At 37.5% G+C, this 24924-nt stretch overlaps 1 protein-coding gene across 2 annotated transcripts in view; it reads left to right on the forward strand.

Moving 5' to 3' along the window:
- Window positions 1–24924, forward strand: part of Eip63E (cyclin dependent kinase Eip63E) — a 117421-nt gene that overhangs the window by 42535 nt on the left and 49962 nt on the right. The window contains exons 1-2 of one of the 2 annotated variants that reach the window (XM_090171365.1): window positions 15963–16084; window positions 18800–18846. In XM_090171365.1, coding sequence (XP_090027491.1) covers window positions 16039–16084; window positions 18800–18846 — 93 coding nt within the window. In that variant the 5' untranslated portion in view covers window positions 15963–16038. Of the gene's footprint in view, window positions 1–15962; window positions 16085–18799; window positions 18847–24924 lie in introns of those variants that run through there. The other variant, XM_090171364.1, reaches the window with a different exon arrangement.

Here is a 24924-nt window from a genome sequence, read left to right on the forward strand (position 1 = left end):
GATGTATTTAACATACACCAATTGTAAACATCGATGTTTAAATATTTTATATTTTACGATAACGAGTACCGTGATAGACGAAGAAAATATTAATTTTATAGCAAAAACCGTCTTTAAAAATATGAAACCGTTATTTCGTAATATATTTTTTAATATCGCCGCAGAGCGATACGAACGCCCTCTACCGAAACTTTGACGAACATCGACTAGAGGCCTCTCTAGTTAGGGATCCAGTTCTGGAGGGGAAAATACCATACCTATAACACAGGACAATGGTTATTATTATGTGTTGAACAAAAAACAACCAGAGGCACTGTGTTTTATTGCTGGTTTTTACGACTATAGCGGCTGCTTCTAGCCTGGAGCCTAGTTACTACCAATTCAAAAATTCGTAGGATCGTCTGTTGCTATGTACACCATTCCCCCCTACTTGTTAATCTACCCCCCCCCCCCCTCCGTCTGTTGTTTTTCGAAATGTTGGAAGTCTAGGCTTATAGTTCTGAGTCGGTGAACTTATATCAACCAATTTTTTATTATCAATTCAGTTTTTAATTACGGTTAAGTATAAAATGAGTATAACATTTTATCCTGTGCAAAAACCTGCAAGGAAACACGTCAAGCTTTAAGCACAGTGAAAGTTTGTTTTGGCGTTCTACACCGAGTGGCTCTGCGAGTAGGGTACTCGATTTGAAATAAAATGGCGTCAATGTTCAACACTAACGGAAATAATTTTTACTGAAAACATATAAACGTATTTGCTAGTTTGAAGAGTTTTTCATCTAAATTAGAGACTTTTTTGGTACGCCAATTCGGCTATATTTAGAAAAGCTTGTCAAGTTAAATATAATAATAAGTAATGTTTTTATTGAGGACAAGCTATTATAAAAGGAAATAATATTTTAACCCAAATTAAAAATTTTCTACTCCTAACAAAACGAGTTTGAAACATTTATAACAATTATTTAACGACAACGTATTTACGTATGTTAATTTCGTATAAATTGGTCTTAGAGTATTTGTATGTCTGGAAGAAACTGGTACTTTTATTTTCAAATTTATTCTATTCTATTCACTATTCCTTTCAAATAAGATTTATTGTTGGGCGAGATAAGACATTTTTAATACATTCTTAAAGGGACTATAATATCATGCACAGGCGCTAAAATAAGAATTTTCTAGAACTGCGCAAACTAAATTAAACCCGAACACATAATTTAAAAAAAATTGAGATATAAAGGTAATCGGGTATTTTAAATTTTTCATACTTTTTTTCCGATAAATGCACGATAAATAGCACTGCCCAAATCAGAGTTTTTTAATTGCCCCAAAATGCCATAATTGCCCACTATTTTAGGCCCTGATCATGCACTCCATGGTGATGAAGGAATAGAGATGGGCGTTTGGATAAAAATTAACCACTTATTTTATTTTTATCCATAACCTACAATTATCCGAAAATATAATTTTTTTTGCATGTTAAATCGTTGTTTATCCGTGGATAATATCCATAAATAAACAGTTAACCAAAATATTTAAGATTAATCGAAACTTAGTCAGTTAATTTATCTGTTACGCGGAGCTCTATAAAGGAATCAGTTTGATGCTAGCATAGTATCGAATAATGGCATCTAGTGACAGTGGCGGGTAATTATGAGTCATTATCTTTTCCACCTTATTATATTTGAATACAGACAATACATCCTTAAATGGATACGAATTTAAGTTCCAAAGAAGACTATAAATTAGAATACTAAATATTAGAATGATCATTGATTAACATTTTAAAAATTACAATTTATCACGAGTTCTTGTCTAGTTTAAGCAGTGGGTATCATTCAGGGTTGCCACACGTCAGGGACAAGTCAGGGAAATTAAAAATTGGACTAAAAAGTCAGGGAAATTAAAAATTGGACTAAAAAGTCAGGGAAATTAAAAATTGGACTAAAAAGTCAGGGAAATTAAAAATTGGACTAAAAAGTCAGGGAAATTAAAAATTGGACTAAAAAGTCAGGGAAATGTCAGGGAATTTTAAGAATTGGTAAAAATTCAGGGAAAAGTCAGGGAATTCAATTTTATCTGGGCACTTTTTGAAGGTAATTTAACTCTAGATGTATGACAAATTCCACGATTATCATTTATTTCCTTGAAAGTTTGGCTAATTTTTTCAACATAGCAATAACCTTTTTACTGAAGTATAAGCGCATCTAAATTTATTAACTTCTGATAAAAGTAAAATATAAAATAATTTTGGCCTTAATAAGTCAGGGAAAATCTCTTAAAATGGTCAGGGAAAACAGGGAATAGTCAGGGAATTTGAATCTGAAAATTGTGTGGCAACCCTGTCATTCTTTAAAAGAAAAGTAAAATGTTTGAACTGGAACGTGTCAAAAATATCATAAATAGGTGTACTTACCCTAGTAACACTATCTTTAAATATCGCTCTGCTTTTTATACGGTATCGTATCAAAATAATCGATATTTTTTCTTTTACGATGTAATAGACCCCCGCGAGTTCATAATCCACCCCCCCCCCTAGGAACCCCCCAGGATCTCGTAAAAGAAAAATGTATCTCGGTGCGTCCGCTATTAGTTCTTTAACAGGTAGATAACCCCCGAGAAATAAGCGCGTAATATGTTTCTCGGGTGGATATAATATAAGATTGCTTTCTGACAAAGACGGATGGGGCACTGCCCCTTTCGCTGCGCGCGCCCGGGAGAGAGAGAGTTGATTTACAGCGCCCCCTATCAGGTACAATGCTAACGTAATCCCCGGCTCGCGACGAAGGGAAACCTACCCGAGTTTCCCAAGATATCTCCTCTCGCCCGTATACGTCGCTAACCTCACCCAATTCAAAACTCATGCTTAATAAATTAGGGGAGAGACTATATCTTACGGCCGAGTATTAATATCGGGTTTGAAATAATAATGATGTATTCGCCACGTGCTGCTCCACTATGTATAACGGCAGGCTCCGAAGGTCGACTCCGTTCTCTGGTGTTTGCCATTGGTAACGTTACAGCGAGTTAGTAGTATAGAAATGATGGTTCCGTCCCGAGGGGACCGTTTTCTCGTGTATTTTAAATTGCGGGTATTCCCCTTAGCATTTTGACGAGTAGGGATTAATAAATTTGCCAGAAGTGACGTGGACGTTAATAAAAACAATACGCTTCTTTTGCTGGTTGAAGTTCGAAACCTCGAAATGATTTTCTGTCCTTGTCTGCCATTCATGGCTCTAGTCACGAAGCCTCGATCGAAACTTTCTTTAATATTCAATATTGCTTGCCTACTTGATTTCCATTAATAATCGCATCATAAACAAAATCCGATATAGATTTCAAAGTCATCCGCCGTACTTTTCTAATTCCTCCTCGAAGGAAAGCTAACCTTCCAATTCAAAGTGTAAAAAGAAATTTTCCCCCGTGGCGTGAAACTCTTATTTTTATACTACTCGAGTTATATCTACGAAAATACAAAGAAATGGAAACTACATATCTGGATATGTTAGGGTTACTCACTTCCGTCAGCATAATTCGTAACACCGGCCTTGATTTGAAAATTTTAATTTAAAAAAAAAACTCATTTAGCGGTCGTCCTGGGGCAGATGCCCAATATGCCCCACCTCTAACACGGTCCTGAATTACCGTTTTTGATTACATTGAATTTAACTCAAATTAAATTTGCAATGCGCACCAATATCAATAAGAAAGTTGTAATGTAGTGTCAAATAATAGGATGTTTTTTACACACAATCCCTAAGATGTTTGTGTCTAAGATCACGTACCGTGTAGCCGCCGATGCCGCCGCCGCCGCTGCCGAATCTTGCATAGTTTTGTAACAATTAGGTCTAGAAGTGTCAATGATATGTCATTTGACAAAAAATATCAGTACATCAATAACCCAATATTCGTTTTGGCGCTTGGGAGCCCACAATTTGGTCATTGGCCAATTTTAGTGATATTGGGGGATTTTCGAATTTTAAATTTACCTAATTTTTTAAACAGGGTTCATACAACATTTGGAAAATTAATTTCCCTGATATTACCAGGTGCTAAAACACCGTATGTTTTCGTTTAATCGAAAAAAATTATATATCATTATTAAGGCGCTTCCAGACTCAAACGAATTTCCCTGATATATCCAGGTTTTGGTTAAATATTTAAAATTTCCCTGATATTTCCCTGATTTTTTTGGAAAGAATCTGTTTCACTGATATTTCCAGGTTTTCCAGGTTCTCCAGGTTTGTATGAACCCTGTTAAATTAAGACCAAATTAATCATTCCGAATTAAGATTACGGTTGCATTAAGAAATTTTAAATTTAAGTGAGATTTCGGGCTAATTCGCGGCACCCCACAACCCGCGTACGCACTATTGTGATATTTGAATTTCGTACACAATTGATACTGGAATCATCTTATTTACAAAACCAGGTAACTCTAAAAATTCGGTTTGTCTAAATATTATTTTAAATTAACGCGTTCGCGTTCCGCTAACTTATTTCCGAAATCAGGTAACTGTAATCGGGCGAAAATAATCGTTTCATTTATGGCGAAATGACACTACGCGTATAAAACAATTTTGTTTCATTTTATCGAAAGACACATTGTTAAATTGAATCTTCTGATAGTACACTAGGAAGCTATCCAGTGGCGTAGATTCTAGTTTGGTTCGCTACGTGATTGACCAAAACAATTGTTCACGCAACCATACATTTATCGGGGGGAGGCTAGGCTCGGTTTTCTGTCGTGCTACGCCACTGAAACAGCCGTTGCGTTTTGCTCGGAGACAAGCTAAATATTTATCTGTAGCATTTTGATATCTAACACAGTAGTCGGAAAACTATTTTCCATGAACGTTTGAATTATGATTTCTAGCGAAGTCGACCTACGAGCCAGCAACAGACGATGACCTTGAAGCTTATCAAGCTGGTACACAACGAACGTCATTTGTCACAAAGACAAAAGGCACGACACCTGGTTTCGAGTATTTGGAAATATTAGTCGGTGCGCGAAAAAACACCGTAAAAGTTTTCGTTTTCCCAACGTAGGTCTATTTCACAATCACTATCGATTTGATATTTATCCCCTTTGGAACCCCTTGATTTCTATAGGTACACGACAAATATTGTCATCGTTCAAGCCGGAACTTGAAGTTTTCACTTATTCACCGCTTGCCGCCCCAATCCCCTCATACGTCCTATCAGAAGTATATATATCTATCTATATATATATCTATATCTTTCACGAGAGAAGGATCCATTTAGGACACGTACCTTAGCCGGTTCGACTCAGTTTTCAATGGGAACAATTTACCACCGCAAATTGGATTCAAAATTTACTGACTATCGATGTAACAGGGTTGTTAAAAACCAAAAACCTTTTTTTTTGTTTAAACCGGGTTTTGTTTTGGTTTGTCAGGTTTTTTTAAACACTGCTTTATTTTACTTAATCTATTTTTCGCTTTTGTGTAACCGTGCATACATATTCCAAATCAACAAAAAATTAATAAGTATTATTACAAGCCTCACGTGACCAAAACGAAGTTTTAGTTTTAATTTCATTTTTGATTTGGTATAAATGCAGGGTGAACAGGAAAATGCCTCGAAAATTTTGAAAAAGAAATATTAAATATTCAAGCGAGTTAAAGGAAAATATAGGACAAACCATAAGCAAAAATAAGGATTCTTATCGAAAATTATCGAAAAACAGTAGATAAAATAAAATGAAATATAGAATGAAGAAGGGTACACGACGAATGAATGTTTTCGGATTATATACTACATGAGAAAACCTCAGGAATTTATAGGAAGGTATTGAAAATATAGCAAATTGGGTCATCTGGTTAATGTTTTAGAATTGTAATCATTTCGGTATGAAAATGTACAAACACTTTGGAATAATTTTTAGTTAATTTAAAAAACAAATTATTTAAAACAAGACGTACGACGGTCAGAATACACACAATCCTTCTAATGTGTTAAGTTTGTTTGAGATATTCACAGCAACCTGCAACGCCGGTATCGCAACCAAAATATATCCACGGTCACACATATATACATATTTACACTTATTTGTTACTTCTAGTCATACTTTGAAAGCATCGAAGATTCCTTCGATCAGTGTCACTTTTATTTTTTACTTCTGATCACACTTATATGTTACTACTAGTCAGCCGTTGAGTGTCACACTTATTTCTTCTAGTAACTTATTAGTTACTTCTGATCACACTTATTTGTTACTTCTGGTCATACGCCGAAGACTAGGCCGATCAGTGTCATACTTAATTGTTACTTCTGCTCATACGTTGAAAGCGCGGCCCACTCTGAACGGCCTTGAAAAACGCCAGAGGGAAACGGGCGCGTAGACCTCTATAAACACGCGGATTTACAATGTTGGAAATTGCGGGGGTCCGTATACGCTGCCCAAAAAACCTTACTTAGAATTAAATTTAAGGAAAGTATTTGCAATTCTAGGTTAAATGTAAACCACAGCTATTCAAAAATATAACTTTCATGAAAATCGGACTTAAATTAAGGAACGTTATGTCGACTTTCAGGCGGAAATATAAAACCACGAACATTGGGGTCCGGTAAATAACCCCGAAAACTGTACTTAAATTTAATATTTACTGATATAACCGAAGTTGTATTTCAACTGAATCCTAACCTATCCAATAATATTTTTTTTAACGTTATCGGACTTATTTTTAAAGAAAATATCTACCACATAAAGGAAATCACCGAAAATAGTAAATTGGGCAAATGCCCAACTTCTTGGGCTCCGATTTGAAAACTTTATGAAAGTCTATCAATGGCGATGTCTGTATATTCGAACGAGATATCATTGACTCTTCTAGCCCTAACCGTTGAAGAGGTATGCGTGACACGACGGCATCGGCTACACTGTACGTGAGACTAATACACACACATCCTTAGGATTGTGTGTAAAAACCATTGGATTTTTTAAAAAAAATCACTTGGTTTAAACCAGCCAACCCTAATATTATACCGTGTACTTGTTTGTAAGCCATATTTTCCAGTTGAAATAGAATTTCTCGTTTCGCTACCTTATTTCCAAAACCAGGTACATTGAAAAATTCGGTTTGTCTTAAAATTCTTTTTAAATGAACTCATTCGCGTTTCGCTACCTTCTTACCTAAAACAGGTAACTCGAATGCATTTTCGGTAAAATTCATCTTGGGTTTATTAGGAGTAAAAACGCGAACAAGTAAAGAGACCAATAAGTAGGGGAGAAAACTAAGCTTTAATGGGGAAAAATATGCGGTACTTCGGCCGATAGGCCTTCAAGGCGAAAAACTTTAATACGACGTTTATTAAGTTTATGTACAAAATTATTGAAAATGTGTTCAATTTTAAATTTGAATAAATGTAATTCATCGGGGGGGGGGATTGTTTTACTTAAATGTCCGTAACATCTTGTTTCCTAGGGGTTGATCCACTCCCAGTAATCAAGCCAAAGCGATTACGTCACTGATTACAAATTTAGCATTAGCGAAGACTGTACTCAGTTTCGTCTGTTTATAATCCGTGTACGGATTTTATGGAAGTAGTTAGCCCCTCGGTTTTTATCACGGCCTTTTGCGGCTATTAAATTAATTTATATTATCTTAGAGTAATTATTTGTGTAGAAAATTGAAACGGTAAGTGACAAAGTTTCCGAAACGCGAGTCCCGTTAAATAAAGTTAAACCCGGCCCGTTATAAAATCCGGTATCTCCCCACTTTTCTTTAAAACTAATTAGCTTTGAAAAAGAACAGATGACGGGAAAGTGAATTAGACTAATTACAAAATGATCCCTGGCTAAAAATGCGTCCGTAGCGGCAGGACTACGGCCAACTTCCCGATATTAAATTATGGAAATCTCTCTTTTATAGGAGGTGTGCCGGGCTCCCCTATAGATACGCTGGTCTTCGCGACGTCCGCTCACCCCCCCCCCCCTGGTAATATTTTAATTTGCCCCTCTCATTTGCATAGAATAAGAAGAGACTTAGACGCGGGACGGACAATGGTACGACGCGGCGTGTCAGAGCCCTGTGAGGTATCTTTCCATTCTCGGCGGTTGTGGCCAGCTGCCCTTGACTGCGCGGGGATCTTTTAAAGATTGGGGTTGAGCTGTTGGCAGCTCGCTGAAGCCATTTCTCATCGTTAATGTTGCGCGCGTCATTGCGCTCATTGTTAGCGCTTCGACTAGCGTTCTAACATTATTATCTTCTGGCCAGCGTCTAGAAACGCCACGCCGATATTCCCGCGGTAACTCTGGTAAGGCCTATTGAGTATTAAGTTATTTCGGACCCCATCCTCCGAAACTTCATTCTTATTGAAAATATTATTAATGATCGCCAAATATTTGAATTTAATAGTAGTTCGAAGTATTTCGCGCTCAGTAGGTCGATGCTGAATATAAAGGGGAGCCCAATTTTTCATGCCCCCCTCAAATGTCAGCTATCATATATTCGTGTATAAATTTCGCTTTACTTTTTATTAATAGAGGTAAATAAAGTATAGTTCTTTTTGAATCAGGAAAATATATTGGCCATGTAATTTTTACAGGGTTCGTACACGACCTGGAAAGCCTGGAAGAGTCAGGGAATTTGAAAAAGGGAAAAGTCGGGGAATTTTAAAAAGTTTCCAAAAGGTCAGGAAATTTGAAAATGACCCCAAAAAAGTAAGGGAATTTTTAAAATGACCCCAAAAAAGTAAGGGAATTTTTAAAATGACCCCAAAAAGTAAGGGAATTTTTAAAATGACCATAAAAAATCAACCATGGGAATTTTTAAAATGACCATAAAAAATCAACCATGGGAATTTTAAAATGACCCCAAAAAAATCGGACAAATAAAGTTTTGAAAGATGTACATAATAAACATTTTTCAAGATTTTACCTAAAAAAAATGATTTGTTCTACAAAAATGGTCAGGGAAAATTTGGCAATTTGTTCAGGGCATCTAATTCCGGAAATTTTGTACGGAACCCTGTTGTACTATTAATGGAACTATTGTAAACGTATGATGAAACGAAAAATATTCGTATTGAACGAGGGTTAAAACGTTTTTTAAGTAACAATACTTCATTTAAAAATTTCCTGCAAATTTTCCGCAAATCGGAAAAATAAAAAATTGAAACCTAAATTACTTTTTAAGGGTTTTAAAAGTTAACTTTTTATTGATAGAATTAATTTATTAATAGTGTCACATTGTTAATCAGTTTAAACTAGTCTAGAGGTTTAGTTTTACTTTTAGATTCGAAAAAATGAGGCGAAAATGCCCCTTTATTTAAATTTGCAAACAATATTAGACTAATCAAGGCTTTGGTCATTTTCCGACTTACAACTCTATTTGTGAATAACTATGAAAGCGCGGTACTTTTTAAAATAAATTATCGATATTTAATTTTCATAAGTTAACCTTTTGTTCGTGTATAACAATTTGGTAGGATAGTTTTACTTTTTTCCTTAAATTGCAAAACGTATTTTTCGTTGGATGGCTGGCTGGGTGAAATTTTATCAAAACCCATATCGTAACTATTTTAACGGACAAAATTCGATAATATACAGGGTGTTTCAAATGTTATGCAAAAATTCTAAGGAGTATGACTGTTTTTTCCCCATTTTCCTACGATAAATTAAAAGAGCGCCAGAGAGCTTTAAAGTGTGGCCTACTAGCCCGTGGCAGAATGATACAACAAGCGCGAAACCAAGCATCAGGGAAACGCGAACATTAAGGTTTGGGCTCGTGTGATAGGTAAAAAAGGACTTGGTAAACAAATCGAGGTAACCAGCGTAAAAAAGTAAACTTAAACAGTATTTTAAGTCCCTGCTGTAGGTTTCGCGATTGTTGCAGCCTACTTCCGGGGGACACTTTGAAGCTCTCTGACGCTCTTAACTCATCGTAGGAAAATTTAAAAAAACGGGCATACTTCTCAACTCACCCCCTACAACCCCTTCAAATTTCTGCATACCCTTTTGAAACACCTTGTATAATTTCAAAATACTTGAATCTGGTAAAAGACTATTTGGTTAAGTATACGAGTCTACGTCAAGATGAGTATCTGTGCAAAATGGCAGTGAACTTTTTCATCTCGCAGCGTCGGGAAAAACAGGCTAATAAATAGCCGGCGCGGTATACTTGACTAAACTCGATTATCGCGTCTGCTATGGCTAATTGTAATGAATCGTCGTTCTTCGGCAGCGATTCGAGCCGCCGCCGCTTTTGGTGACGGAAAAACACGTCCAGAAACGGGAACGTAGATGGCGCTGCTAAGGGTATAAAATATCGGTTAGCTTGTGTACAAATAGACGAAAAAAGGTCTTAACACCCGGCGAATGTCTCGAAACGTTTGTGGCCCCGCGATTGGGGTCTCCTCCGCTAATGCGCTGTTGGGAATCCTCACTCTGTTGAATGAATGGGAGGGGCGCCACCTAGTGACAACTAGGCGCGGGAAAGAGGTAAGCCAATGGCGAGCCGACACGCTTGTCCCTGAGTAATATACCCGGCTTCGAGTCGTTTTACCGTTAGCGGTAGCGACGAGTCTGGGACGTTTCGAGACGTAGAAAGGCGAAGGGAGAGGTTTTTTCTACTGGAAACTGTCATACGTAGATGGCGCCAGGGGTCTCCGCCATTAGGCTAACGGCCACTAATTAGAACGTAATGTTACTCCGGGGAAATCTTCGGCATTTTTTTCCGGCTCTACCCGCAAACCTTCATTCCTCAACTCCACTTTTTCTCCCGGCCCCAAACTACTAGCCGGCCTTAGTCTAATATATTCGATTGGTTTGAACGTTCGGATATTCCCCCCCAGTCAGGCCTCCACGGGGGCCCTACAGGTTAAAACACTTCTCGGCGTATCCACGCGCAATTTCCTAAACTCTGCTCTGTCTAGGGTCTTACGTCTAATGAATAAAATTCCAAATATGATATTTAAGAAGATGAAATAAGTATTTATATTTAAGATTTAACAGGGTGACCAGACTTCCTATATTTCCTATATTTTTAATGCCTTCCTATAAATTCCTTTATTTTCACCTATTTTCCTATTATTCCACGATCTTTTGAAATTGAGAACTTTTCAAGTACGTGTCATAGAACAAAATATTATCAATATTCTAGGTGATTCGAGTCAAAGTATACCGATATGCAGTAATTACCTTATTATTTTCCTATTTAGTTTCCTATATTTTTCTATATTTCGCTTATTTCTATACCTATATTTTTCTATAATTCGCTTTTTTATATACCTATATTTTCCTATAATTCGCCTCTAAAATTCCTATTTTTCCTATAAAATTTTCCAAGCCTTTCCCTGGTCACTCTGGATTTAATCAAAAAGTCATTTTCCCAAAATAGAAATGAATACATATGTTTAGACGATTTTTAACATTGTTCCCGCGATCCACCTTACGCTCTAAGCATAAAGGGTGTTTCAAAGGGTTATGCAACATTTTTAAGGAGTTGTTGGGGTTGAGTTGAGAAGTATGCCTGTGTTTTCCCATTTCCCTACGATGAGTTAAAAAAGCGCCAGAGAGCTTGAAAGTGTGGCCTACTAACCCTTGGAAGTAGGCGTTAACAAGCGCAAAACCAAGCTAGATATTTTTTAAATTTAAATGAAAATAATTATGTTTGATCATCACTTTCTTAAAGGGCCACATCGACTTTTGAAAAAATTCTGTCCCGATTTACCACGTGATAGCAGATACGACCAATCATATACTGTAAACAAGCGCGAGAAACTGGTGAAATTCAAACGCCGGTGTGTGGAACACCTAAGGTTCCTGGTGGATTGGTGAGCACTTTCTCCTCGCAGCAAGAGGAGCCGGGTTCGATCCCATTTTGTGGCACTGGGTGAAAACTCGGAAAAAACTCCTTCCGCGTCAAGTTTGCAAGTTCTCTCCCCGCTGTTTTAAGGGGTTTCCCCCCCGAGTTCTTCGGTTTCCCCTTCCGTATAAACTTGTTCGGGTTAACGGTAATAGTGAGTGTAGGGAGCTGTTGGCTCGCGTGGCATGCAGGGCTTGCCACCACCCTCCTACGCATTGTAACCCGGCCACCTGAATTAATGGCTTCAAAAGTCGCTTGATGACTTAGGCCTAAGGTGGTGCCTTGGGTATTAGCCTAGCTGATTGTTATTATTAGTCTATGCTCTAAGAGTAAAATAAACAAATTGGCCCGGTTACCCCGGTATCACCTTAGTTTCCTAAAACTGACGTCTTCCAACACGATTGAGGCACGCACCGGTGACGTTTTTCCTTCCCCCTTTCGTAACGAGGTGAAATTTCGATCATCATGCCCCGCAGATCGTCTTAAAATAGTCATTCTTGATTCAATATTTATGTTTTAGTGATTTTAAACTAAACTAAACTAATTTTATTTGATTATTTATGGGGGATTGTATCGGGTCATCAATTGCTGGCGTACCCAAAGCGGCTGATTGTTGATGGTTCGTATGAAAATAAGTAAGAAATCAACGCAATTCCGTACGTTACGGAGGGGGGAGGGGGGGGGCAAGACCAGCCATTGGGAATTACTGTTTCCCGCGAATTTCGTCTTCAGAGGCTGAATTTAAGTTTCCGAGAGTCTTGTTTTCCGAGAAGCTGGTAACTGCAGCGGCAAATAGCCCTCCGAAGATTTGTTTTCTCCGTTAGCCCTTAATAATCCATAGTAGCTCGAAGGTACCCGGAATCGTGGCCACCCGACAGCCAGCCCGCTGGCCTTCCAGCGTTTTCCGAGCGTGTCCGAGATAGATTTTCTTCCGACCGTAGCCACCTCTCAACTCTTCTGTTTTTCTTGGCAAGAATATCTCCTTTGGCAAATGTCGCCGTTTATCGTCCTTCGTAGACTGATCGAATTCCCCGTCAGCCGATCACGTTCTTCGGACGTGTCTTTACTTCAATTATTTGTTTACGCGTCGAATGTTTGTCGGAAATGAAACGCCAGATATATTATAATTCTGACGATTCGCTACGCTAATACGGATGAGAATTACTCCGCCCGATAAACCTAGGAGCAACAAACGCCAGGAGAACGCAGCTAGCCTTTAAACAAGCTAACGAAGGGTTGTGTACGAATTTCATTGGACGAGCGTCACGAGCCTTTACGATGAACGTTTTACGGGCGGGGGGGAAGACAATTTCCGTATTTTCCCCTTCCGACGGCAGCAGGCGCTAAAGCGTCTAGCCAATGAAATACGTACACAAGAAAATCTATTTCTTTTGACGGGTTGCGTTCTCCTTGTGTTGGGTGTTGTGTTTGTGGCTCCTAGCATAAACGATTCACTTATTCCGGAGTATTAGGGCTACTCTTTTTACTCCTTCTGAAAAGGAGGTGTAAAGGAGTAAATTGGATTTTGTCATCTGCTAGCCGCAATTTATCTGCTAAAAAGACCACAGGCAGCCATTTTGGAAAAAAGATTTTACGCCGAATCAATCTATATTTATATATATCTATATCTACCACAGAATCGGAGTAAAATGACGTCATAGCCTTACTCTTCTTACCCTACTCCGAAATCCCGGAACAAGCGAAAAGAAATCCCCTAGTGTGTTCGGTGTACTCTGCATTTTCACTGGAAGTTGGCTGGCTGCGTGGCACTTGAGCTATGCAGGTAGCCAACTTCCAGTAGGCCTTTAATCAATGGAGAAGGAATTTGTAAAACCCGGCGTCACAACCACAAGCGTTTTGAGTTTTTACGAGGTTTTTGTTAATGATTGAACGTGTAATTGGTAAATAATTCCGAGAACCATCTATATAGGCTTAGAGCTTAGGAAATATAGCGCCATCTGCCTTAATATCCGTCAACTAAATATGTGAAGTAATAGCAGACGATTTTTGAATTTATAGGTTTTTCGGTTAAACTTTAAACTGTTGCGCGGATAAAATTTTGAACGAGCAGACAGCTTTCATATATTCAATTTAAAACTCGGTCGGTAGGCGGCGATACTTGTGACCAAAAATTAAACAACGCACGAAGCCTAGAGGGATGATAAACTGAGTTTTTATTTTCTACGCCCTTTAAACACTACAAAATACCCATAATTATTTCTAGTCTCCGAAGATCCCAATTAAGATCTGTTTTCAACCTAGCAATAATACTATTAGAACAAAAACAGTTCTTCGAACTGAAAAAACAGTTTTGAGCTCGTTAAATGTGCAGCCTTAAAGGGACATATATTATTTTTATTGTTGATTAATATGTCAAATTCATTTAAAGTATTAAAAAATATTCCTGTGAACAACAGAATGACGTCATTCCGCCTTTCAAATCACAGTCCACTGCTCCTCCAATTTTTAACACAAAATCTTTGATCCAAAAGGAGTATAATTACCGTTAACCTCAACAAGTTGTTATGGAATGGCGAAACCCCTTAAACCAGTGGAGAGATAACTTGCAAACTCAACGCGGAAGGAGTTGTTCCGAGTTTTCGCTCAGTGCCACAAATTGGGATCGAACCAGGCGCCTCTTGCTGCGAGGCGAAAGTGCTAACCACTCCGCCACACCACTTTTAGTAAAGTTAAATGGTATTAGTAAAGTTAAAAATCCTAATGGTATTAGTAAAGTTAAAAATCCTAATGGTATTAGTAAAGTTAAAAATCCTAATGGTATTAGTAAAGTTAAAAATCCTAATGGTATTAGTAAAGTTAAAAATCCTAATGGTATTAGTAAAGTTAAAAATCCTAATGGTATTAGTAAAGTTAAAAATCCTAATGGTATTAGTAAAGTTAAAAATCCTAATTGTATTGTAAAGTTAAAAATCCTAATGGTATTGTAAAGTTAAAAATCCTAATGGTATTGTAAAGTTAAAAATCCTAATGGTATTGTAAAGTTAAAAATACTAATGGTATTGTAAAGTTAAAAATACTAATGGTATTGTAAAGTTAAAAATACTAATGGTATTGTAAAGTTAAAAATACTAATGGTATTGTAAAGTTAAAAATACTAATGGTATTGTAAAGTTAAAAATACTAATGGTATTGTAAAGTTAAAAATACTAATGGTATTGTAAAGTTAAAAATACTAATGGTATTGTAAAGTTAAAAATACTAATGGTATTAGTAAAGTTAAAAATACTAATGGTATTAGTAAAGTTAAAAATACTAATGGTATTAGTAAAGTTAAAAATACTAATGGTATTAGTAAAGTTAAAAATACTAATGGTATTAGTAAAGTTAAAAATACTAATGGTATTAGTAAAGTTAAAAATACTAATGGTATTAGTAAAGTTAAAAATACTAATGGTATTAGTAAAGTTAAAAATACTAATGGTATTAGTAAAGTTAAAAATACTAATGGTATTAGTAAAGTTAAAAATACTAATGGTATTAGTAAAGTTAAAAATACTAATGGTATTAGTAAAGTTAAAAATATCAAGAATTATCGTCGGCGGTCAAAACTGGCGTTCAAACGACCTAAAGTGGGGTTTTAAGATATAGTGTGACCGTCGCTAAAGAGTAGAATCGAGATCCTGGTTTCATCATCGTCACTTTTAAAGGAACGACAAATATTTCTCTATTCCCGGAGATGTAGGATTCGTCGGAAAAGAGTGTACGTTTATATAGCCCTGGAACAATATCGATTGGAGGATTATTTATTTTTAATCAAATCCGTATCATTTATCTCGTAACTCCTACGCGCGCCTACACTGTCGCATCTTCGCGCCTTTTCTTACGTAGTGCAACTTCGATATTGTTTCTTTTATTGAGTTAGGCAAAGCTAACGGAATGACGAAGAGGGGCGGGAGGGCAACCTATCTCCCCCCCCCCCCCCCCGGTTGCCGCGAAAGACGAAGCGCTCGAGGAGAAGCCGAGCCGACAGGGGTGTGCGCGACGGTGAAGCGCCGCTCCCCTCTCTTACCTCGGCGTGTGTGCGCGGCGCCTGGCAGGTAGGCCAGACGTGCAGGAGCCTCTGATCTCCGCGCGCGTCCTTTTCAGTTCGCTGCCGCCGCCGCCGCTGCTTTGACGTCATTTCGTTGTTTCCATATATTTATCATCGTACGAATTAGTTGAGTCTCGCGAAGATAAAATCGTAGACATCATGGCTGGTAGCAGGTGGTTTTCACGTCTTTACAATCATACCAAAGGTGAGTTTCCAAACGGGGACACGCTGTCGAGCGTTACTATTGAATTGAAATTGATCCGTCCTCGGTTATATCATTTGGCGTCGGTATCGTTGTAATAATTAGCTTACACGAGATACCATTAATTGTAAACGTGGTTCTATTAGACTTTCTACATTTTTGGGTTCTAAATTTAGCATTATAATGTAATAATCGTACGTAGGTCATGTGCGGTAACGCGGTGAAATGGTGGAAAATCCTAATTTCCATTAATACTAGATGGGAAAATCCACGCGTCATCTAACGTTTAATTTTTTTGGACCACATAGTTTTTAAAATATTATATTTTGGTTTCTGTTTAAAATAGTATTAATTTTTGGTTTCTGTTTAAAATAGTATTAATTTTTGGTTTCTGTTTAAAATAGTATTAATTTTTGGTTTCTGTTTTAAATAGTATATTTTGGTTTCTTTATAACGTGATGTGGTTTGACTGGTGGCTTAGTTAGAAATTCTTTCCTGCCCAATGAAATGTATTTGTATTATTATTATTATCTCAAGTTTGGCTTCCCCGCTGAAGCGCATTTTTCAGTTGCGTGTTATAATATTTTTGAGTACGTGATATTTATTATCTAATGAAATGGTTATTAAATAATTATTTTAAAAGTTTAATATTTAAGAATTTATATATGTAAAAGTACGAAATATGGTTTTGTCTTTTAATTAATAGGATTTTATTTAAATTTACTAATATATCTAGTTATCGAATAAGCTATTTTTTTCGCGACATTGTTATTTGGGTATCGATTTCTATACTTGTCCGTTGGTTAGTGTATTTTTAGTTTGTTATAATATTTGATGGGACTTATCGCTAGTTATCGTTATCAGGTGCTGAAAACGGCAATTAATAATTTCATTGTAGACGAAGAATTCTTTAGAGGGACTCTCTCATCTACACGGTAACCGTGGCTTAAAAATGGAAGTGCCGTTACTGTACGATTAGCCGCCTCAACCGATAGAATGTTAAACTATCTTCGTACCGAGTCCCTCCTTAGTTTTATTCGTCCACCATAACCTCTAAAAATTGTGACAAGTAGATTACCTCCTCTATTGTAAATTATCTACGGTAAGCCTCGATTGACAGTGAAAACTGATAGTCGATACGTAAAGAGATAATCTATTTTTATCTTTAAATAATCCGTATTATCCATACCTAAACGGGGTAATATTTAATCGACGTTAGCTGGTTGCTGGCATATTGTCCAATGGCGTTCGTTGATCTTTGTCCAGCGTCCATCTAACCCTTACGTGCCCAGTCCCGCGACTATTAAAGCGTTAGTGCCTATACTTATTCTACCACGGAATAATATAGCGACCGCATTCTGTCGGCTGGAGGGGTAGTATTGAAAGAGAGCGTTCATCCAGATGGCGCTTTAGGTGTGGATGGGGTCACTTTTAAGGCTGGCGTAAATCAGCTTTTAGGACTTGGCGGCTGTCACTAATGGTATAATAAAATTGGGGCCTTTGTCTAGCGGGCAAATCTCCCCATCTCGGAATAGAAGCCCTCGCCAAGTCAAACTTGCTTTGGTGTACTGGCGAGACCGCGACCCCTGTTACCAATCGAATAGTGACTCTTGGCGCTCTCTCCAAGAGATTTTTTTAGAAGGAAGGTGCTCCGTGTCCTAAACTCGACTTTTAAAAGCGATTACGTTGGTTCGCGTTAATCCTTTTAGCTTTTATCCAATTAAGTTTCGATTATACCATCGCGAAAACAATGCGCAATTTCGGCACGCGATTAAGGTTTCTTGTTTCGTATTTTGACTCCCTAGAAGGGTTGTCACTAGTCGAGGAATTTTAAACTAGGCCTAATGCGTAGAGTAATTTTACTATATTTCTATGATCAATTTTGTTATTATTTTGTTTTTACATCATTTTTAAACGTAATTTTAAGTTAAAACAAACTTTATACTAACAAGGAGAGTACCCGAGGTGTTTATTGCCGATTTTGTTCAAAGTCGGGCGTGATGTAGACCTATATGAGATATGAAATTTCCCGAAAGGAGGCGTTGCACTACCCATTCGATTTGCCATGGCAACCGAAAATATTTTTGAGCACTTAAAAAAATCTCCATTTATAAAGCATGGGATTTTCTCGGTTTTACAGGAAAATTTAAAAAAAAAATTAAACTCACGAAGTGGGTAATTTGGACCACATTTAGGTAAATTTCATCAAGTTTGGGTAAATTGTAATATTTTTGGTTAAAATAAGAAAAAAAATATTTTTGTTTAAAGTGGTCAAAAACATTTTCGGTTGCCGTGGCAAAACGAATGGGTAGTGCAACGTCTCCTTTTGGGAAATTTCATATCTCATATAGGTCTATATTATGCCCGACTTTGAATAAAATTGGCGATAAACACCTCGGGTAAGTTAAAGTTTAAGTAAATTCATTAACAAATGATAAAAGTAAAATATAAATTTAAAAATTGTCTAATTTTGGCTTTAAAAAAGTAATGGAACAGTGTGTGAATTTGGATGTGAAAATATTGTGATACCCCTGTTAGGTTCTCACGTATTTTATAACTGTAATGTAGACTTGGCACTATGACGTCATAGAACGTCATCCACGCGTTTCCTATAGTTAAACAAAATGGTATACCAAAACGGTTAAAGCTACGAAGTATTATTACCCAAATGTAAAATGTTTATTGCGTGTTCTCATATTTACGTTCGTTTTCTTTTAGCAATTTCCAAGGAAGAAATCATTCCGGAATTTGACCACGAAAATGACGTAAGTGTATTGTTCTTTATTTGTTTTATCGCGTGATTGTTTGAGTGTAACGAAAGAATAACAATCGCGAGCTATTTTTGGGGGTCAAGGCTACAGCGTCTGTTCACAACATCGACGTCGTTTATTTCGGTTTGGGGAATAAAGGAATATGAAAAATAAAATAGAATATAAACAAATATATAGATTATGACGATTTAAAATATAGATTATGACGATTTAAAATATAGATTATGACGATTTAAAATATAGATTATGACGATTTAAAATATAGATTATGACGATTTAAAATATAGATTATGACGATTTAAAATATAGATTATGACGATTTAAAATATAGATTATGACGATTTAAAATATAGATTATGACGATTTAAAATATAGATTATGACGATTTAAAATATAGATTATGACGATTTAAAATATAGATTATGACGATTTAAAATATAGATAATGACGATTTAAAATATAGATAATGACGATTTAAAATAGAATATAAACCAATATATTAAGTATGAACTTTTACAAATATTAAGTTCGATCTGAAACTCAATATTAGCGTGTATATGTATAGAAAATCTTTCATTGTGAGCTAGTCGCTTAATGACGTATATAAGATAGTAGATCCCAATTATTTCTAACCGAAATTTCCAAGGATTTGGGAAAACTGGTGAAGGTCAGGGTGATGGGTCCTATGGTACCGGGGCCCTAAAAAGCGTGTTTGTGGTAGCGGCCAACGTTAGAAGTGCATAAATTGACTGCTATGCGAATGAAAATTCAGTGTCTATTTAGCTGACGAAAATCAGGCAGTTTTAGGCTCTACCACTAAATTGCTCTATGTAAACTGGAAAGGTCATTGAGTCGAATTTCCGGTACAGGGAATTGAAAAGTGGGCTTACAAAGTCGGGGTAATATCAGGGAATTTAGACTATAACAGGTGGTTTCTTTTCGCTTGTTCCGGGATTTCGGAGTACGGTAAGAAGAGTAAGGCTATGACGTCATTTTACTTCCATTCTGTGGTGGCGAATAGTTTGATTCGAAGTAAAAGCGTTTTTCCAAAATGGCTGCTGTGGCCTTTTTAGCAGATACATTCTGACAAAATCTGATTTACTCCTTTACACCTCCTAATACTCCGGAACAAGCGAATAGTTTATGGGCAGGAGTAATTCTCGTCCGCAGATCAGGCGAATAAAACATTTCAGGGTAAAAAGAGTACACTTTTAGTCCGAGAACAGGCGAAAAGAAACCACCTAATAACGGCAAATTTTCGTCCTAACGTTAATTAGTTATTTCTCTATTTGTATCCGTTATTTCTTATAATGCTACTCCTTGTTTAGGAGTAAAAAGAGTAGCCCTAATACTCCGGAACAGGCGAATAAAACGTTTTAGGATAAAAACAGTACACTTTTAGTCCGAGAACAGGCGAAAAGAAACTACTTAGTATGAAAAGTCCCCCCACTAAAATAAAAGCTGAAGTAAAAATATTAAAATCTGATAAAAATGACACATTTTGGCCTTAGAAAAAAGGTCAGGGAATATTTATAAAAGCGATTAGGAAAAACAAGGTAAAGTTCAGGAATTTGAAATTGAAATTTTTGGGTCAACACTGAATTAGTTCATCCCCTTCCGTCACGTGACTGAGCCCTACCCTCAAAATGCAATTCCTGTAACCAGGGTTGGAAAAAATCCAGTATTGTTAAAACCAACTGTAACCGGTTGTAACCACTAATTAGAAATGCTCAATTCGTTAAATTGACTGATTTCAAAATGACGTTTTTGCGCGTGACAGTACCTTTACATTGTGAGGTATAGCAGGCTTATTTACCCGCTTTTATACCCTAACATGGTGGCGTATTTTCACGCGCAAAATGAATTTTAAGACCCCCCAATTGCTTATATCTAGCCTTCATTACTTGGTAAGACGACAGACGACAAAAAGGAAGATTAAGTGTTAGTTGTTTTGAAATAAAAAATGCAGATTATTATATTCTGTATTTCTTATTTGAAATAAATAGTATTTAAAATTTTTATTGTTTCTATTTCATTTCTCGTTATTTTTTTTATAAAAAAAAAATAGTGGTTTCAACCATGGATTTAATATTAATAATAATAATCAGCTAGGCTAATACCCAAGGCACCACCTTAGGCCCAAGTCATCAAGCGACTTTTGAAGCCATTTACTCAGGTGGCTGGGTTAAATTGCGTAGGAGGGTGGTGGCAAGCCCTGCATGCCACGCGAGCCAACGGCTCCCTACACTCACTATTACCCGCTATTACCGTTAGTTTTTATGGAAAGGGGAAACCGAAGAACTCGGGGGGAAAACTCCTTAAAACAGTGGGGAGAGCGCTTGCAAACTCAACGCGGAAGGAGTTTTTATCGAGTTTTCACCCAGTGTTACAAGCTGGAATCGAACCCGGCTCCTCTTGTTGCGAGGTGAAAGTGCTCACCACTCCGCCACCCCATTTGTTTTGGTGGTTCTTGGCAACCCTGCCTTTAACTGCCGGTATCTTTACCTGTAAAGGTATCCAACCTCCCCGCTGTAACACATACTACGCGTGGTAAGAGGGTAAACGGGGGGGGGGGGGGCGCTACTAGAGAGGTCAAGCGTCGCGGGTTGGTCCGTCTGCCCATCAATCGGAAATTGAATAATGTATTAAGCAGCGTGGCCACCGCGGTTCGATATTAGGGAGAGTCTCTCGCTGTGGCAATGCGGGCATCTATTTCAATATCAGCGTGGCAGCCCTTCCTGGCCACTGCGTACGAGTTTCTTCTACCGCTGGCCTCTCGAGTGAGTCCTCTCTGGGCTGGCCAACCCACCTCTTCTTAAGGCCGACATCATTTATCCACGCATCCGTCAACGAGCCACGAAAGAAGCGGTCCCCTTTTAAAAAATGATCTTCTCGAATCCATCCTCATCTGCCGCCGCCCACATCATCTTTCTAGCCTCTCGCCTCTCTCCTCCTCCTCTCCTCTCCTCTCCTCTCCTCTCCTCTTATGCTGATGAAGCGCTTTTTTCGTCCCGGTAAACACTTGAAGCTCCTTCGAGGAATCAAGTTTAAGGTCAGAGTTCACCGAGAAATTGGGGACTTCATCCCCGCGTTTTTGGGAGTTTCTGCGGGTTTATTTAGTCCGTAGGCCGTGAAATAAATTGGTTTGAAGATTTTTTTTCCTTATTTCTCTCGTATTGCGAGCCCTTTAATAACGGGTCTGGTTTTATTTAATTTTATTTTAATTCGCCCACTCAATGTTTATAGAACATCCCATTTGTCGTGTTAAAATAAGCGTGTATATTTTAGTCTCATATAAGTGTAAAACGTTTAAAATTCGCTCTAGATTGCCGTGAAAGACTGAATATTAACTAGTAAAATTCGGCGTTAAAGACGGAATATTATATAGGATTTGAATTCGGTGCTCTTTTTTTTTTAAACGTAACCTGGGTGATGTTTAATTAATGGAACACATAGGAATTATTTAATTACGATTAAATCTTATTATAATTAAATTAAATGATTAAATTTCGATGAAACTTCGTAATTCTAAACTTGTTCAGCCCTAAAGTAGAATATAAACGTAAAACCATAACAAATAGAAACTTCGAATTTAGGAAAAAGTGGCAAGGTGCTAAAAAATGCGGTGGCCGCTCAAATGTTTCCCCTTGCGCGGGCAAAACATGGCGAAATGGCATGTTGGGGTTTTTTTTTACACTTTTGATGATGAAAAAAAGCGAAGATCCCCGACATTTATTACCTTTGTATGGCGAAAGCGTAGCGCAGTACCCGATTCGACCCCCCCCCCGTCCGTTTGACCCCCACCGATACCCCCTTCCAACAATGGCAAGGCGGGGGGGGGCGGCAACCCTTCGGTAGTTTACGGGCATCTAAGGGAAACCATTTTGGAGAAAAATAACAAGAATAGTTCCCTCTTTTTTCGATTTAAAACTATTTTTGGAGAGCGAAAAAGGCGCTGTATCATTTGATGGAGTTGGCCATTGGCGCTCCTCCCGCGCCCTCTGGTGGCCAAAGTGGCACGTGCGCAATGTTCATTTCGCTGAGAGTCAGTCGGAGAGAGAACAGTTATAGCCGCCTGTTTCCATAGAGACCGAGCGCCAACACAAAAAAGATTCGATATGAAGTGCCGTTCTCCTTTGACTATCCGCGGCACCTCCTTTTTCTTGTAATGGACGAAATCAACACACATTTTTCGAAGTTTTCCGAACGCAATTATTAATTTTTAACTCGGTACGCTGAAACTCTTGTCGTTTCGGGAAAGCTTTGTTTGAAAGTTTTATTTATTTTCGACCTTATTGAAACATTAATTTAATTCGTTTCTGTTTTTCTTAATTCGTTTATTTGAAGTTTGATTTTAGTATTATTATTTGCGTACGGTTTTTATTAGTTTTTCATTTTGCGAGCCACGAAATAGTTGACATTTTCGTTTCCCCAAATCTCGTATTTTCTCCTTTAAAGCTATATTTAATAGTTATTTTTATATAGTAACGTGGCCTTCTTGTTTAAATGTGGAGCTGACGTCACAGTCTCTTACTTTGACAAGTCTGCAATTACGTGCTACATTCGCCAGAGGAATTTCGGATTTTCTAGCGCGCGTGCGAAGAATATACTAATAAAGCTGATGGGTTTTGTCACTTTTGTGACGTAAGAGTAACATTTTAACAAGTTGGGCAAGACCACTTCTTATTTTATAAAAATCAACTATTGTGGAAATTAATCTAAAGAAAGCATTTGTTATAATTTGAACCGACGCCTTTTAATTTATAAATAGCGCGACAAGCAACTAATAAGGTCTTCTAAGTCTTGACAACGAGTAATTATTACATTGAGTTGTTTTGACCACCGAACGGATAAAGCAGGGTTCGTACACGACCTGGAAAACCTGGAAAAGTCAGGGAATTTGAAAATGATTCCCAAATGTCAGAGAATAGTCAAGGAATTTGAAAATGGTCCCAAAAAAATCAAGCAAATACATTTTTGAAAGAAAACATTTTTCAAGATTTTTACCTCAAACCATAAATTTATTCTACAAAAATGGTCAGGGAAAATTTGGCAATTTGGTCAGGGAAAACCTAGAAATGTCAGGGAATTTAATTCTGGAAATTTTGATAATTCTTAGATTCCTCACTGAACGAAACAAGACTAATTTTGATTTATGAAATTTCCCATAATACCCGTTTCCCTAAAATAAAACAATAAAAAAATTAAAGTATAAAATGTTTTTATCCGCGTCACGAGCTTAAGCTTTTTAGTACATTATTGGCACGCGCGTTTCGCCCGTGGACTTAGAATTCACAAAATCTTTATCGATTGCGTTGAGTTAGCAAGTTCTCTCCCCACTGGTTTAAGGGGTTTTCCCCCGAGTTCTTCGGTTTCCCCTTCCATAAAAACTTGCTTAGGTTAACGGTAATAGTTAGTGTAGGGAGCTGTTGGCTCGATCTCGTGGCATGCAGGGCTTGCCACCACCCTCCTACGCATTATAACCCGGCCACCTGAATTAAGGCTTCAAAAGTCGCATGATGACTTAGGCCTAAGGTGGTGCCCTGGGTATTAGCCTAGCTGATTATTATTATTATTATTATTATTAATTATAGCAGGAATCCATAGCTCTACTTGAAATGCTTATCGCGGCAGATTTTCGACTCGATGTGGCTGACGGTTTTGTTGACGTCACTATGTTAACTTAACAAACAACAACGTGAGAGGGGAGCGCGCACAGAAAGGAATTTTTCTCTCTTAGGCGGGGCCAAAGCCGTCAGAGTGATATTACCATACGCGATACGCCAGGATAAGCATTTGAAATAGAGGTATGGATTCCTGTTATAGCTAGTGACATCTAGGAGCAACAAACACAACACCCCACGCAAGGAGAACGCAACCCGTCAAAAGTCATGGATTTTCTCGCGTACATTTTTCATTGGCTAGACGCTTTAACGCCTGCTGCCGTCGGAAGGGGAAAATTCGGAAATTGTCTCCCCCCCCCCCGCCTGTAAAACGTTCAGTGTAAAGACTCGTGACGCTCGTCCAATGAAATTCGTACACAACCCTTCGTTAGCGTGTTTAAAGGCTAGC

Source organism: Leiobunum rupestre, chromosome 4 (genome assembly GCF_980474605.1).
Source record: "Leiobunum rupestre chromosome 4, qqLeiRupe1.1.hap1, whole genome shotgun sequence".
In the NCBI taxonomy this organism is placed as follows: Eukaryota; Metazoa; Arthropoda; class Arachnida; order Opiliones; family Sclerosomatidae; genus Leiobunum; species Leiobunum rupestre.